This window comes from Protomyctophum parallelum (genome assembly GCF_964188405.1).
Source record: "Protomyctophum parallelum genome assembly, chromosome: 4".
NCBI lineage: Eukaryota > Metazoa > Chordata > Actinopteri > Myctophiformes > Myctophidae > Protomyctophum > Protomyctophum parallelum.
Window position 1 is genome coordinate 33633783 of NC_139700.1, and position 17220 is coordinate 33651002.

Here is a 17220-nt window from a genome sequence, read left to right on the forward strand (position 1 = left end):
ATTATTATTATTATTATAAGGATTTAATTACTTATTCTTACACAGAAACATAATGTGTGTCTTATAGCATCATATAGCATCATTTAAATGCTTAATTTGTAGTTTTAATGTGCAAATTAAACTTTTTTTCAATACTCTAGAGGGTACTCTTATTTTGAAGAGATCGTCCACCGGAAGTCTTAAATTAGCTCACTAGATTAGCTCACTAGACGCTGCCGTTCACGTGCAGATCCACCTCAAAATCCACATCTAGATCCACGCTGTATATCCTATACACTTCCGTCTGTCGTACAGACAAGACGGGAGGTTTGTTTGTTTGAAGCAGTGTCGCCAGTTTAAGGTTTGCTTATTTCTGTACCAATATATTAACTTATTTGTCCACATTTAAGCTCCATGTTGTATTTGTTTACGAGTTTAATTGATGATTTGTTTTTCTTTCCAGTCTTGGTTAATTGTTTGACGTTCACGTGGGTTTCCTTTCTTCATTCCTTTTGATTTAACGTGCAGCCATGCAGTGAGGTAAATAGTTGTTGTTATTGTGTTATTTTACTCCATTTATGTGCTTTATGTTTCCCGTTATTGTTTATCTGATCACTGTTTATTCTTTTTGTGTTGTCAGTTTTGACGTTGGCTTTGTGACGAAGGCATGTGAAATAAAGCCACCAGTAATGCAGAACAACTGAGTAGTTCTTGACATCAAAGGGAGTGACAGTAGTACTCTGGGTAGTACTTGCACAGGCACAGCACAGAGTAATATAATAAGAGTGGCGAAACTATAGCGTTGACTCCCATTGTAACAATAGAATGCGGAAGTGCTCATTCTATCTAAATGGGATAGTTCCAGCCATAGGAGCCCGCTTTGAGGCGAGATCAAAGCTTGTCGCTACTCTCCGCTCTACACACTGTACTAACAGTCTTGCATCGAGAGGAGGGATTACATAGCATACGACACGTGTCCAAGTAGTAACGGCTCGCTTGACACTTGTTGTGATGACTGATCATATAAGTCATTTAATGTAGTTAATACAAGTTATAGATCATATTATTGATCTACATTTGGAATGAAATGGCCGGTAAAACAGTGCCACGTGCCACCACACAATCAACACAACAGTACAGTACAGTAGTGTACACGCTTCTTAGCTCCGAGCTAAAAGCGAGTCCAGTCTGCCGAGTCTGGTGTTCCCTTCAACCAATAGCGTTGCAGGCTAGTGTTACCTCCCATCTCACAAGCAGTATGGCTGCCGTCCTGTGCAGTCACTTATGAATTAACACATTTACAGTTTGTTTTGTGTGATCATGTCGGCTGTACTCTTCATCAAGAACCTGCAGTCCATCGGCAGACTGCCACTGAGTGTCACCCGGCCGGCCATCAGTTGCTTTTATCACACGGAGAAGGGCGTTTACGGTTACAGACCCAAACAAACCGACAAGTTGCAGAGCGACAACATCTCATTCTCTTTACTGAATCAAGGTCAGTAGGTTTTCTAATAACTCTTGGTTATTGATTACATAGAAACTTCTGTGTCCAACTACAATGTGGTCAATTCGTTGGACATTAATTATTTACCAACTTTTATTATGTTTCATAGATTATTGGCTAGATTATTATTATGTACATATAATAAATAAAGCAACACAATCAACAACTTGATAAAAACAGATTGTGCATGTGAGATTGAAAACCCATTATAAAGTTAATCTCACTTTAATTCATAACAACAATCTACAACAAATACAAAAGTATATTAACAACACAAGTACAACACAGGTACATGTACACTATAAATGAGAAAATAAGTGTCAATAGAAAGTGTGTGTGTGTGTGTGCGTTAATTGATTGAATACTTTGCAGAAAAACGGCACATTAAAGTACAGTTAAATACAATGTGTGTGTGTGTGTGTGTGTGTGTGTGTGTGTGTGTGTGTGTGTGTGTGTGTAACCTGTGGAATCGTGGGAATTGTTTTGGAACTAGAAAACCAATGTATGTACTTGAAATTATTTATTTCGGTCTGAGACACTTTTTCTTTTTAAGATTTGTTTTGGGGCTTTTTATGCCTGTATTGATGGGGAACAGTAGACGGACAGGAAAGGGGGGAGGTGGGTGACACCAGACACACGGCAAAGGCCGTCGGTCTCGGGATTCGAACCCGCAGCATGCAAAGACGGTTGAGCTAACCGGTATGAGACAATTGTGCTTAAATCAGTGTTATATTGTTTTGCAAATAATATAGATCTGTGTCCTTAATGCCTGAAAAGCTGCTCATGATGACAATAATTGGGACAGCTGATGTGCTTCTTGTTTACTTCATACTCAGATCATGGACTTGCCCGTCTGGTGGATGCATACCGCGCACATGGACACAAAGCTGCCAAAATTAACCCTTTACTGCCTGACAAGCCTGTGGTTGACGTTATACCAGAGATTGACCTATTGATTGGCTCCATACAAGGACAACTCAACACCTCAGGTAAATGGCTGGCTGTTCTACAACCCAGTGTCAATTATCTAATGTAATCCTGCGCGCCACACTTGCTCTGCCAACCTGTGGGAGGGGGGCGAGCGAGCAGACTGACCTCATGCTTCCTTCTATGAGAAGGCTTCTTGATGACATCTCTGGATCTCCATAAATTAATAATACGACACAGCTTCTGAAACCAATTTTAACAGACAGCCTCCTACAATACAAAAAGTTTACATATTTTATGTTTTATGTCACTGTAGTGTTTTATGTCACTCCTGATGGACAGAGGTAATGCCATCCAAAGTACAATAAAGAAATACTCCCAATCCGTCTCACATAAATGTATGCTGCCACCTCTCTGTTTCTCCAGGACTGCGGAATTTTGGCAAGGCAGAGGCTTCGGTGGAGGAGGTGCGGGCATACCTAGAAAATGCCTACTGTGGTCACATCTCAGTGGAGACCAGCCAGCTCTGCAGCCTTCAGGAGAGGGAGTGGATCGCTGACCGCTTTGAGGAGATGAAGAAGGAGACCTTCTCCACGGAGGAGAGGAGGAATCTGGCCAAACTCATGCTTGAGTCACAGGTGAGTACAATGTGGTGGAGTGGACAAGTGGTTTAAAGGTCTTTATTTACAGAAATGCATACATATATGTATACCGGTTAAGGATAACACAATAAAGCTTCGGAGCTCATTTCCTTTGTGGTCAAATGCTAAATGAATATATGTGGACTGATGCGTGTAGTTTGTCTAGATGGTGTATTATCCTGTACAGTTAAGATTTTGTGTGTGTGTGTGTGTGCGCGCAAAACAACAAATATATATAGTTTTTAACTTTTTATATGTAATAGTTGTGATTTGTACTTTTGACACTACATGTTTGCTATTCACTTATTTCAGGACAATCATTAATCATGGTATGTTCCTGTCCTAAGGCATTCGACCACTTTCTAGCCACCAAGTTTGCTACCGTGAAGCGTTATGGAGGAGAGGGGGCAGAGAGCATGATGGGATGTTTCTATCAGCTGTTCCACCAGGCAGCCCACAGCGGGGTGACCGACGTTCTCATCGGCATGCCCCACAGAGGTCGACTCAACCTCCTGACAGGACTCCTGAAGTTTCCTCCAGAGGTCAGAGTACAAGACTGTCTTACATGAGAGTGGCAAGTCCACTATACTTTCCCCCTCCCTTTTTTGTGATGGTAGTAATGTGTTACATTTGTATGAGGGCAGGGTCGACTGCACTGGCCTGTCGCTGAAGCTGGTGTGGATTCAGTATGTTCCTCAAGGACATTTTAGAGTTGGGGATAAAGGGGAATAAATGTGGAACCTTATTATTTCAGAGAGTCTGTATTTACAAATGATTTCCAGAATTTCAGCGCTTCGAAAATGGTGAAATTGAACTTTGAGATCTATTAACGTATTGGATTTTGTATTGTGGAGGCAGAGAGAGCAGCAAATGAACAGTTGTAGTTTCTTTTTTTTATCACTTAAAATTGTATTAATTTTTGAACAATGACAGAAACATACAGTACAAACAAATGTGAAAACTAAACAAAATAAAATAAAATCGACATTGCGTAGTAGTTTAATTTGTAGTTTCAAATTAAAATATAATTTGACAATATTTAAAATATCCAGAATTTGATCTACGGAAAGCTTTTCCAAAGTGTTTAGACTGTTGTCGTTCATTAGGTAACTTAGGCAATTCATTTGGAAATCATTTCAATGTAAACTTTAATGATCATCAATTGTCTTGCATACTATAGATGATGTTCCGTAAGATGCGAGGCCTCAGTGAGTTCCCTGAGGACTCTCCCGCCATCGGGGATGTCCTCTCCCACCTCACATCCTCTGTGGAACTGGACTTTGGAGCTGAACACCTTCTTCATGTGACCATGCTGCCCAACCCATCTCACCTGGAGGCGATTAACCCTGTCACCCAGGGCAAGACCCGGGCCAGGGAGCAGCTCAGGCAACAAGGAGACTACTCCCGTGATGACAACGCCCAGCCAGGCGACAAAGTCATCTGCCTACAGGTACCGGCTTAGAATCACCACCTGAGCAGTGGAGAGGGGTGGTGCTGAAAAAGACAATACATGCATCCTCACTCAGCAAATTGGGAAAATACAGATTAAAAAAAAAAAAAATCCTGCTGAGTCATGTTTTATGATCAGCAGTTTATTCTATTCTTATTCTATTATTTATTCTATTCTATTGCATCAAAGTCTACAGAAAATATGATAAAATATGATAAATATAACGTGAACGTAACATATGCAATAGAAAAGATTACAGACAAATGACTATCTAAAATATTGCTGCTATAAAAAGGAAGGCCAGTCATAATTGGACGTTTTTAAATAATATTTTCCCAGGTTCATGGTGATGGCTCATTCCCTGGCCAGGGGATTGTTCCAGAGACCTTTACCATCGCACAACTCCCCCATTACAGAGTTGGTGGTAGTATTCACCTTATAGTGAACAACCAAGTGGGTTACACTACTCCATCTGAGAGAGCGAGGTCCTCTTTGTACTGTAGTGATGTTGGTAAGTCACAATTTGGACTCATCAAATTAATGATTGTTTCTAGTGCTACACACACACATACAGTACACAAACATAACATTCACACGCTAGGGGGGGGGGGGTCTGTCTAAAGAAGCCAAGACAGATTATATACATAAACATAACCAAGACACGTTCCCTGCATTTCAAGCAATCTACTAGACCTGTACGTGCCCATTGGCCACCGGTCTACTTGAGAGCGATGCAACTTGGGAACGTAATAATACCCGTTGTCAACTTGTCATAGCACCCATTCTAACTGTCCCACATGGAGATCTCTGTCTTCCTGTGTGTGAAGAGTTCAAACTGACTGAAAAGAGTGGTTAAGTAATCAATTCGCAGGTATTATTATTAGGAAATGTAACCTGTACTGAGAGCACGCTTTTCTAGCTTTAAGTCTTTTATGTTGGTGCCATTGTTGGTGGCGTTGTTCAGCTCCCTGTTTTGACATTTCCGTTTTTGTTTTGCTTCTTTCCAGTGAAATCTTTACCCTGGCCCATGCAATAGTCAGAATAATGCGTATATTTGTAATGTATGCCAGGCAAGATGGTGGACTGTGCTGTGATCCACGTGAACGGGGACATTGCAGAGGAAGTGCTGAGGGCTACGCGGCTGGCAGTAGAGTACCAGAGACGTTTCAGGAAAGATGTTATTCTTGACCTGTTGTGCTACCGTCAGTGGGGCCACAATGAGTTGGATGAGCCTTTCTTCACAAACCCTGCCATGTACAAGGTTATCCGGTTAGTATGCGTGCATAGTACGCATTCCTTTTGCAGCACACATCTACCATTACTAACCAGGTTAATACATCATGTGTTAGCATATTTTACCATAGGTGTGGAAATACCTTACATACTGTTACTCTTTGTATCTGGGACTCTGTTTATATCTCAATTGGCACATACTCACCAGGTCATAATTTTTATGTTTCATATGTATCAAGGGTGTATATACTGTGTGTGTGTGTGTGTGTGTGTGTGTGTGTGTGTGTATACATACAAATTATGTGGAACTAACTACAATATATTAATATGAACATAGATGTTTAGAGTATCAATAGATTTATTTGTGGTAAAAATAGGATGGATTGTGCATTGTTGTGCACACTAATTTCTTTGCCACGCCGTGATTTACAAGTATGATCAAAAACATGTGTGTATGCTGCACAACCTTTTCATACATCTCCTATTTTTCCTGAGTTCCTAAACGGTACTATTAACAAACATTATGGAGAAGAAAGCTCCACTGTTGCACAGTATTGACACGGCCACCATCACAGTTCCAGGAAGAGCATACCTGACTCCTACTCTGACCAGCTGATCTCAGAAGGCCTAATGACGGACACAGAATGCGGTGACATTAAGACCAAGCACCACGCCATGCTGAACGACAAGTTGGCCAACATGTCCCAGTACATCCCAGCTGCTACCAACCTGCAGGGTCGCTGGGGTGACCTCTCTCAGCCCCAGGCCAGGGTCAGCAGCTGGGATACGGGAGTCCCCCTCCCTCTGTTGCAGTTTGTGGCGGCAAAGTCTGTGGACATCCCAGAGGAGATCCAGCTACACAGCCACCTCTTGAAGACCCATGTACAGGTAGAGCAGTTTATGATCCAACTCTTTGTTTTCCTTTTCTTTCATATTTCTCCCTGATAGTAGATAATGCAATGTATGTTAGTCCATGTCACTGCCAACTCCTACTATGTCTTTGGGATGGTGTAGAAAGAAAACCACTTGTCTCTCAGCCACTTCCTTTCACTTGACAGTGAGGCATTTCATTGGGAGGACGTATGTGTGTGGAGGGAATAAGCTATCCCTTCAAGTTCCTGAACAGGTGTCCCGACCAAGGCGACCATTGTATAAGAGTCCCTAGGACCGCAACAGATCAGCCTCCCCTGCCAGCTACCCTCCTGCTCTGTGTTGATCAGAGCACCCAGCCATGCTGGAGGCACTGCAGAGTCATCGAACCCCAGTCTCCACAGTGGAGGACATGCGAACACCCCTAAGGCAGTTCATGTTACATGTATGTAGAAGTGTCCAGTGATGGGACATGATGGACATTTGGTGTGATCCACAGGCTCGGCTTCAGAAGGTGGAGGAGGGTACCAAACTGGACTGGTCCACAGCAGAAGCCATGGCATTTGGCTCTCTTCTCTGCCAGGGTGCGTGTGTGCAGTTATGGTCTATACAGTATTTCATATTATTGCCAAAAAGAGAATATACTCAGCATGAATGTTAATGAGTGTTCCTAAATGTACTTTATATGAGTGTTCTTTTATGGAATTGCCCTCCAGGTTTCAACATTCGTATCAGTGGACAGGATGTTGGCAGAGGCACTTTCAGTCAGCGACATGCCATGGTGGTATGTCAGGAGACGGACACCATGCACATCCCTCTCAACCACATTGACCCTCAACAGAAAGGTTTCCTGGAGGTAACAATTAAAAGCCGACCAATGCCAGTTTTGGGGGTCTGACCCCGAGTCCTAGACCACTTATTACCTAGGTTTTGAAAAACCTGATGTTTCTATCTGAGAATTCTTTTTAAGCAAACAAATAAATGATGTAGTAGTAAAGTTAACACAAAAACTACATTTTATTTAACCACTTAAGTCTTATTCAGAAGTTTTCAAAAAATAGCGGACTGAACACTTACACATACAGTAAGCTAACTTGTCGCAGCTTTAAAATCAGTTATTTGCTTCAAGCGACACCGTCATTTGATGGAGTTTAAATTAATTCTTCATTTGTGGACATGATGCATCTGTGTGCATTCCATCAGGTGTGTAACAGTCCGCTGTCTGAAGAGGCGGTGCTGGGCTTTGAATATGGCATGAGCATTGCTCAGCCTAAGCTCCTGCCCATCTGGGAGGCTCAGTTTGGGGATTTTTTCAATGGAGCACAGATCATCTTTGATACCTTCATATCTGGAGGTAATGAATTGATCATTCTCTCTCCCTATTCTAATGTAAAAACACTTGGAATGTTTATAAATTGGTACGTTTTCTCACACACACACAAACGGGCAATGCCTGTCTTCCCAGGTGAAGCCAAGTGGATGCTGCAGAGTGGAATAGTGATCCTGTTGCCCCATGGCTACGACGGAGCAGGGCCTGAACACTCCTCCTGCCGTATGGAACGCTTCCTCCAGGTGTGCTAGACCTTAATTACAATTTACAACATGGGTACCAGAATTATTTTACTTGCCACCAAAGCATTCTCAATCTCAAGTTGTCATATATAGACACTTGGCCATCATACACACTGTGTTTGTCTGTGGTGCGTTCAGATGTGTGACAGTAAAGAAGAGGGGGTGGATGGTGATAATGTCAACATGGGTATGGTCAACCCCACAACGGCAGCTCAGTACTTCCACCTTCTGAGGCGACAGATGATCCGCAACTTCCGCAAGCCCCTCATTGTGGCTGGACCCAAGACACTGCTGAGATTCTCTGTATGTATGACTGAGAAACACCTAGTGTTGATTTTGACAGCACATTTTTATTTGGTTTTAGTCAGTCTTTTGAGTATTTTTATGTCATTATCTGTGGTGTTTTAGTGTTGGTCTAGATTTTAGTTGACTAAATCTACAGTTGATTTTGTCGACTAAAATGTATTTTGGCGGGCCTTGATGCTGTTGTAATGGCAGATTTTACACTTGGTTCAGGTTGCGTGCTGAAAATAGCCGATCTGCCATTTTCAGACCACAACACTGGATCACAACCTAACATAAAATTACTTTTATTTTAGTTCTACTGGATCTCTTCTCCACCAGTCTCTCCCAAACATTTTTTTAGTCCAGTTTTTATTTGTTGACGAAATTGGCAATATACTTAGTCTTAGTCATCATAGCTTAGTTATTTCGTTTTGTCGGCGATAAAAAGTACGACGAACATTTATCGTCATATTTGTTGTTGGCAAAATTAACACTGATCTTGAAGAAACTACATTAAGTGGCGGAGCCGGATAAAACGACGGCATCATTGACTAATAGTTTTAGTCCACAAAATCAACACTGTCTGGGACACTATCATGCTGATTTGATGTGCAGTTCATAGCTGGTTATTATAGGAGGAAAGGAGGCACTGGAGCAAATCAGACAGTTTAAGCCCTTATTTTATTATCTTGGGCAAGTAAGACAGCGACAACGTTTCGATGTATCAGTCACATCTTCGTCAGGTCATGATGATGGTTATTATAGTATTTTATGTAGTATAACTCTTAAGTTTTGGTGCTTTCACTGAGCTGTTTCAAGGAATTAATCAAACTTTTCTTTACCCAGGGGGCTGCCTCCAGTCTAGCTGAGTTGGCACCAGGAATGTCTTTCAGACCGGTGTTAGGTGATACTACAGTAACGGCAGAAAGGTATGGAATGCATATTGTACTCTTAGTGTTCATAATCATTTTAGAGTAGCCAATTATTTCTTTTACCTCCCCTTTCTCCCCAATTTAGCCATTAGGCCAATTGATTCCTCCCCCACAACATTTCTGTGTTGGAACTTGCTGTTTTATCCTACTGACTCACTTGCCAGTGAGGACGTAGAGCCTTCGTCCTACTCCACCCCCCTACAAACATAAATGCATGGTGTGTAGAAGGTTTAGAGAAGAGTGCTAGAAAATCCCAGGAGGAGTTAAGATTTAATTGTTTTTCAGAAAAGTCCAAATGGAAATTCCAAGGGTCAGAGATCATAGGTCACAGTGGCAAGTTTGTTCCTCATGAGGAGATACATAATGTGTAATTAAGTTTCATGGCTGTAGGTCAAAAAGGCCAGTTCAAATTTGAATTTTCAATTGACTGGCACTGCTATAGCGCCAGCCTTAAGCCAATGGCTGTTTTGTATGACCAATTTGTATACCTAGTTTCGTAAACAGCTACTGTACACCAGGAACAGCAGAAGAAGGAATAAAACTAACAAATACAATAGGGTGCCTATGCACTGCATGCTTGGACCCTGAAGACAAAAAAAAGTAATCATGTGGTCATGCAAGGGAGAGATGCCAGGACAACAAATAAGGGAGATAGAAAATTGGCTTTCATTCACTCACACGCAATTCCTAACAGTGTCCAGAGGGTGGTGCTGTGCTCTGGTAAGCACTACTATGCCCTGCTGAAGCAGAGGGAGACGGCAGCAGCCAACCAGAATACTGCTCTCATCCGCTTGGAGGAACTGTGCCCCTTCCCCCTGGAGGCTCTACAGCAAGAGCTACAGAAATACACCAATGCCAAAGGTATTGTGAGCCAACATGTGCTGGCTGCTCTTTTGGCTTGCAACTATCTATTAATTTATTTTGCGATTATTCTATTGATTTGTTTTTTTAATTGAGAAGCACATATTTTAAATATTACAAATATATATATATATATGTATGTAATAACAAATTGATCCACTTAAAATGTTGATTGATGTGATTTCTTTGATTTAATAATTTATTAACAGTTTGCAGATTGTACAGAGGTATGGTTTACAATGATTGTTAAAAGGATAACACAAAAAGCCCTATAGGGCTTGTTTCCATTGTGGTCCTGTGTATTCAATTCATGAAGACATTTAATAATAATTTTGTAAACAAGATATAATCAACACTAGTAGCAATGAACGTATATGTACAGTAAACATGGGAGGTGGACATTTCTGAGACTGGTGTGGTTTTGAAAAGGGGTAAGGAGTCGTACTTTTTGAAGTTTGTTGGAGTATTTTATTCTTACTTGCACAATAGCCTCGGTACCAGGCTTTCATTTTTGTTGGTGCAAAAATTGAAAGCCTGGAGGAACGCATTGGCCGCTCTGGTCTGAAAGTGGGAGTCAACCCTTCCGGGTGGGCGTCGCTCCAAATGATGTGACGTAGCGCTGCACTAGGGGGGAGAGGAGGGGCCGGTGGTGACGGACAGATCGATGAGATCCAATCAGGGCGTGCGCAAATCTGAGCCGCGACCCGCCCCTCTAGACCAGAAACCTAACACGTTAGCTCAGGCTACTTGCACAATGGTGTTTTGCAAAAATTGCAATTTTAACTATTTTTATTCGACTATAATATCATGACCAAAATAAGGATCAATTACTGATGGAATATTTCCTTGAATTATTGATTAAATCGATCAGTTTGATTAACATGTTGCAGCCTTTACTTCACAGAGCACATTTCTGTACTGTCAGCACAGAATATTGTAGCCCTGAAGACTTTGAGCGAGGTCAATGTTTGATTGTTATGAACTGAAACATGTTTTTTTGCAGAGTTCATCTGGAGTCAGGAAGAACCACAGAACATGGGTCCCTGGTCCTTTGTAGCTCCCAGGTTTGAGAAGCAGCTGGCCTGCAAGGTGAGCCATCATGAGTTGTTTCATACAAACTTTACATCTACTGTATGCAATTGTCAATCACTTTCTTAGGGCCCTTTCACAGTTTTTGTTTCAGCTCAGTTTAGTATAAAATACAAGTAGCCACTTTATTGGTACACCTACACATCAGCTCATAATGTGGCTGCAGCTACTGTATGTTTGCAAAGAGGGTGACGAGTCCTGTTCGGAGACACATTTGGTACGATGACTTATTTGACTGAGTAGTATGATTGTCGGTGCTGGACACGGTAGATCCAGTATTTCAGAAACGACAGCCTCCCTGCAAACTACGAGGGCTGTCCCGATTACCTTTTGTTTGAGGTTCGGATATTTTGCACATTTTCCACCTATTAACCAAATTGCTTTAATTAAGCAATAAAACAAATGTTGGCTCTCTGAGATTGTTACTGGCTCCACAGAGGGTATATAAATGGGTATGTAAGTCGTGTCTCGAGAGCCACCCACATTAATTATATAAAAAGCTGCACTGGCATATTTTCTGTGTAAATGGTCTGCATTTCTTTAGCACCTTTATACAAAGCACTTAACAGTTTGGTTGCTCTGCGATCAGTGTCAATAGGTGAATGTATAATCAGACAAGGTACCAACTAGGGTTGGGATTCGGAACCGGGTCCATTTCAGACCCGGTTCCGACATTGCGGATCCGGAGCCAGTTCCATCGTTTTTTTATTAACCTTTCCCCAAACTGTTCTCATCAGTCGTCATTTAGCTCCGCTGTGCATGCATGCAAGCAGAGCCTGGGGTGACTCATTCAGCGACTGCCACGGAGCGAGTAAGACAGTATGTCGAAGAGATCTCCAAAGTGTGGTTAACAGAGAGGGAAATGACTCTGAGGCTGAGCACGCAAAGTGCAATAAATGCGATGCTATAGTTCCCTGCAAAGGTTGTTACCAGTTGCCCCACGTCCACATTGAGGAAACCTCTCAAAATCAATATGCCTACACGAGTCCACAACTCAATAGAATCTAGGCACATCGCGTTTGTGAGCCATGCGGAAAGCCGTGCCTGCACTCCCCGCAGCTCCACCACAGCCGGCGGGGGACTAGGATGATGCAAGGCTGGTTCACTTTCCCCAGTCTAGTAACGTAATAGAAAATAAAAACTACTAACGTCTACAGAGCTTTTCATTAGGCGTATTGTACGTACAATTGTTGTTAATGGTGTTAATTTAGAACGCCAATGACTCGACGTCTTTCTGTCTGATATTTTATGAATCACGTTAACTATAGAGCACTTATAGAGCATTTTAAAACTTATAAGCAACTCGACTGCTTTTGATTTGTCTCTAAATTAATCGCGTCACTGTTGAGAGCCCAGCGTCTGGTGCATATACCTCCATAGATTGATTACTTTATAAACCGTTTGCAGAAAAAAGCACAGGAACGTAGCCTACAGTTCAATATAAGGTCTGCTAAGAGGAGTTTATAATGCAAGAACGCACTATGGCTTGTTTCCATTAGGGTAAGGATTCCTTAATATTAAATAAGGATTTCTTAATATTAAATTAATCTGAACATTAAAGACATTTGTCACCACTATCATTATTGCAATGTGTACTGTATATTTAATATACAGTACAAATTGCAATATACAGTACAAATTGCAACAATGATATTGTTGTGGTGGCTAGCTGGTGGTGGTGGTGAAGTTTAAATAATAGTGCCACCTCATAATTGTAAAGTGCATTTTCAATAATTGAATTAATGAATTTGTGTTTATTTACTTGGTTAGGTTCGTTATAATATAAGCATAATCTGTCAGAAAAAAAGGGGGAAAATTACCCGAACCGTTAAGAGGGATCCGGGAAGGATCCGGAACCGTGAAAATCCTAACTAAACCCAACCCTAGTACCAACTTGGTACTAACCTACTAAACCTCCCAATTCCCAAACAGCAGCCAATGCCTTTGTAAAACCAGGAAATGCCAACTCAAATAGTTGTTGGTAATCTAGAGGTATACTGCAAATCTCAACATTGTCCTTGTGAAATAAGCCTAGTTTTGTTCTTATTGGTGAATATTCCTAAGATTGATATACTGTATCTGTTTAGAGACAAGCCTAATGTAAACTGTCATTGAGAATCTTAAACTTACTTAGGCTTTTGTTGATGATCTATATGTACATGTAAAAAATATTATTTTACATTGTTCTTATAAAACGGTTTGGTTCAGAGGTGAAACATTCATAAAGATCGCCATGGCCATTTATCCAAAGGGGACAACATACCCAGCAGACAACAGTCACTCCATCACACACTAACCAAAATGCCCACAAGCAGCCAATGGCTGTGCAATGATTAATTGGGGTCAGCCCTACAAACTTCTGTTATCTAGTTGCAAACAGATTGATATGATTAGCCAAAACGGCAGTGTTTGTGGACAAACACCACTTTGTTAATGTGAGGTCAGAGTTGTGAGTCTGACGTTGCCAGACTGTTGCCTCACGCAATTTCCAAATGCTTCCATCATACAGTCTGGAGCAACACAAGAGCTGTCATGAGTAAAATATAAAGTGGAAGTGGAGCCTCCTCCCCACTTCCGTTTCGTCTTTACAGTCGCGCAAATGTATCCTAATATAAATATAAATCATCTAAGCATATATAGCTTGCTGCTTAGCAGAAAAGTTAATAAAATAAATAAAATTAAGATAATTTAAAACTTTCGTGAACGGAAATGGAAACTTCCTTACTCGGATTTCGGGAGGTGTAGTTCCAGACTATATGGCATTCGGAGATTGTGGAATAGTTGTCTGGCTACGCAAGACTAAATAATGGGAAGGTCTCATGTACAATTTGTAAAACCTTGAAGCAGTTGGACTCGGAGCAGGCACATTATTATGTACCTTTTAAAGTGACTACTAGTGACTCGGGGTATGCCTGTCAGTGAGGTTCTGTTTTATGCTACGTTACATTACGTTGTTTTCGTTGCACCCCAACACCTTCTTCACTTTCTTCCTCCTCTTCAGTTGCGTTTAGTCAGTCGACCTGCTCTACCTGCCCCTGCTGTGGGCATTGGAGCCATACATCACCAGCAACAAGAGGCCATCCTCTCTGCTACCTTCTCCTAGGAACACCATCTGGTGTTGGTTGTCCAGTGGGTCCATACGGATCGATACTACATGGCACTTATTCTACTACTATATCAGTGCTGAAATGCAGAGCTGCTGAAGGATCTATCTGGTCTTTGATTTGTTTGGATTACGTTATACTGAATCTGTCATTTCACTGTGTAAGATATACTGTGACAGTGAATAGTGTTTATAGTTATTTTTACTCTTTGGTTGTTTTGTTTTTGTAGTAGCTGTGTGTTTCAAAGTGTGGTCAAGGCTCCAGTTGGCTCGTTGACAATGGTTTACTGAAAAGGTTTTTCTCATGCAGCATGATTGTATTCAGTAACTGGTACTGTATAGGTACAAACAGCAGGGTTATGTCACTTTTCCACCGCGTAGTACCAGCTCAACTCGACTTGACTCGTTATTATAGTAAAAGTTAAAGGTATATTCAGTGATTTCACTCAAAAAACCTTAGGTTTCGTTTTTGGCTGTGGGACCCAGCCTTTCGTCCAATCAGGATAGAGAGTCAAAAACGAAACCTAAGGTTTTTTGACCCCCAGGGGTTAACTGGGGACAGGGAGGAACTCCTTATATGGCCAGCACACTCTATAGTAGGGAGGATTATCACAACAAAACAAAAAAATAAGTGATATTTGAATTAAGTGAAATCACTGAATATACCTTTAACTAAAACTAGGTGTGGAATAAATTGCATTAATTAACTGAAGTGGTTCAAATTATTTTTAGCACACCTATTTTCTCTGAGTGGGTGTTTATAGGAGAGGAACCGTTACCGAAGATAGTAGACATCTGAGGAAGATCAGATGACCAAAACGTTTTGCATTAGTACAGTACAATTATGTAAGTGAAGAAGTGGGACTAGTTAACTGTAATTCAAATGAGTCTTGAGAAAAAAAACTACTGAAACAATGTGTGTACAAACTAAAATAAAATAAATATATTTTTACATACTGAGACTGGGTTTCAATAGCTATTCTGCATCTTGTCCCTGACAAATCATTTAAGAATATTTAATTTAAAATATATTGTATTATGTACATAAAAGTAACTACCGGTAATATTTTAGTTACTTAAACCTCACTCGAGTTGAGCCAGTATCATGTATTGGAAATGCATCATTACAGTTCTGGTTTTAATCAAGACCTCTGTTTACAATAAAACTGAACTAAAGCACTTAGAGTTGAGGATTATGATTGCAACAAGTAATATTGTCTACAACTTGTATAATATCACAGGTTGTTGTTCCAGAAGGACATGGTTGTTTTGTACTGTTGTATGTATATAAGCATCACCAAGCAGTTTGATATATTTGATATCCATAAAGTTTTAGCTTTAAAGATGGAGTGCCGTGATTTTCCCCCCAGCAAGCGAAAGTGAGGGGATGATATTGTGATGTCACTATATCACTGTTCTTTTCAATGGCACGTTTGACTGTTAAGGTTTCAGCCTCCAGGAAGAAACCCTAAATACAAAGGGCATCATTGCACATAAAAACCACACCAAGGGGTACTGTCACCTCATAAACACATGGAAAAACTGGGAAATAAAATGTACAACAATCATGGCACTCTATCTTTAAATATTAGAGTTGTGAGAGACTGGCAGAATCAATATCATGGATTGAGAAAAATGAACAATGTTTCTGAACTGTATTTTTAAATGAATCTATACACCACAGCTATTAAACATTTCAACTCATACCTGCCTTTTAATTGGGATAGATACAGTTGCGATGTGACTATAGGTTATGACTTATGTATACATGTTAAGTCTTTATGTCCAACTAGTGACATTAAAGGGCTACTAGCACATGCCAAAGATGAATTATTGATGAAAATATTTTTGAATAAATGTACAATTTAAATCTTTTTGTGTGATATTTGCTTTCAGTATTTCACATACCTTTCCCAAGTCTTGCAAATCACTGGTCAGATTTGACTCCTGCCAGTGGCAATTTGCATAATATAGCCTAATGCATTACTATTCTGGTTATAATGTCATTCAGAATGGTCTTTCTGCATAATGACAACTTTTGTTTGATACCACAAGTCCTATATTTGATGCCAATATATATATATTGTACTTTACTCATAACCGAGCATTTCTACTAATCATAGCCTATACAACTGGAATTGGATGAATTTGTATTGTTGACCTGCATTACAAGTCAAGGCTCCTCCTGAGTGTGTCAACATAACAGATGCTTACGCTTTCCTCCATAACATAACATTAATCTGGCCAGTCAAGGAGAGCAGTGTTTCTCAAGGAGCAGGGTCAGTTGGGGTCACAAAGAACATCTAAGACTATTGTGTTGTATTTAAAATAAGGATCATGCAAAATGTCCATTCCCATTCAAACTCAACAGAGAACCTCCACCCTGCCCGTCCATGTTTTCAATCTAGTTACAGTCAGAGCACCCTAAAAAACTAACACATTAGGACACATTTGTTTTATCAATGCTCAGAGAGTGACCCCTGCAATGCTTTCTGTGCAAAACCTTTGGTACAAAGCATATTCAACAACATTGAAATGGCCTCTTCAAGACAAGTAATTGTCCCTCGAATTTGTACAGGCATATGTCTACTTGAGTATATTACTTTCCAGATTCCAATTCCATCGGACCATCGCAATCTAATTCTGAAATAAAGACTATTTATGCATGTGAATGAGCATTCTGACTAAGTTTTATTGTCAATCGGTAGCATTTTTATTTTGTAACTTCACAAGATTTTCCAGTGGGTCGGTGATTTGGTGCAATGCGAACACTC

The 17220-nt window shown here is 40.6% G+C and overlaps 1 protein-coding gene across 2 annotated transcripts; it reads left to right on the top strand.

Annotated features, from left to right (window-relative positions):
• Positions 1-442: 442 nt before the first annotated feature.
• Positions 443-16320, top strand: dhtkd1 (dehydrogenase E1 and transketolase domain containing 1). Of its 2 annotated transcripts, XM_083762954.1 has the most exons (18): positions 443-519; positions 1284-1474; positions 2320-2472; positions 2837-3048; positions 3399-3593; positions 4232-4501; positions 4841-5012; positions 5572-5770; positions 6310-6622; positions 7104-7188; positions 7321-7460; positions 7808-7958; positions 8070-8176; positions 8315-8479; positions 9308-9390; positions 10088-10254; positions 11258-11343; positions 14345-16320. In XM_083762954.1, exons 2-18 carry the CDS (start codon positions 1300-1302, stop codon positions 14444-14446), a joined length of 2775 nt encoding a protein of 924 aa, XP_083619080.1. In that variant the 5' UTR covers positions 443-519; positions 1284-1299; the 3' UTR covers positions 14447-16320. The 2 variants fall into 2 exon arrangements, with proteins under 2 accessions (XP_083619080.1, XP_083619079.1); XM_083762953.1 differs by lacking the exon at positions 443-519 and having other exon boundaries at positions 1243-1474.
• The last annotated feature ends 900 nt before the right edge of the window (positions 16321-17220 follow it).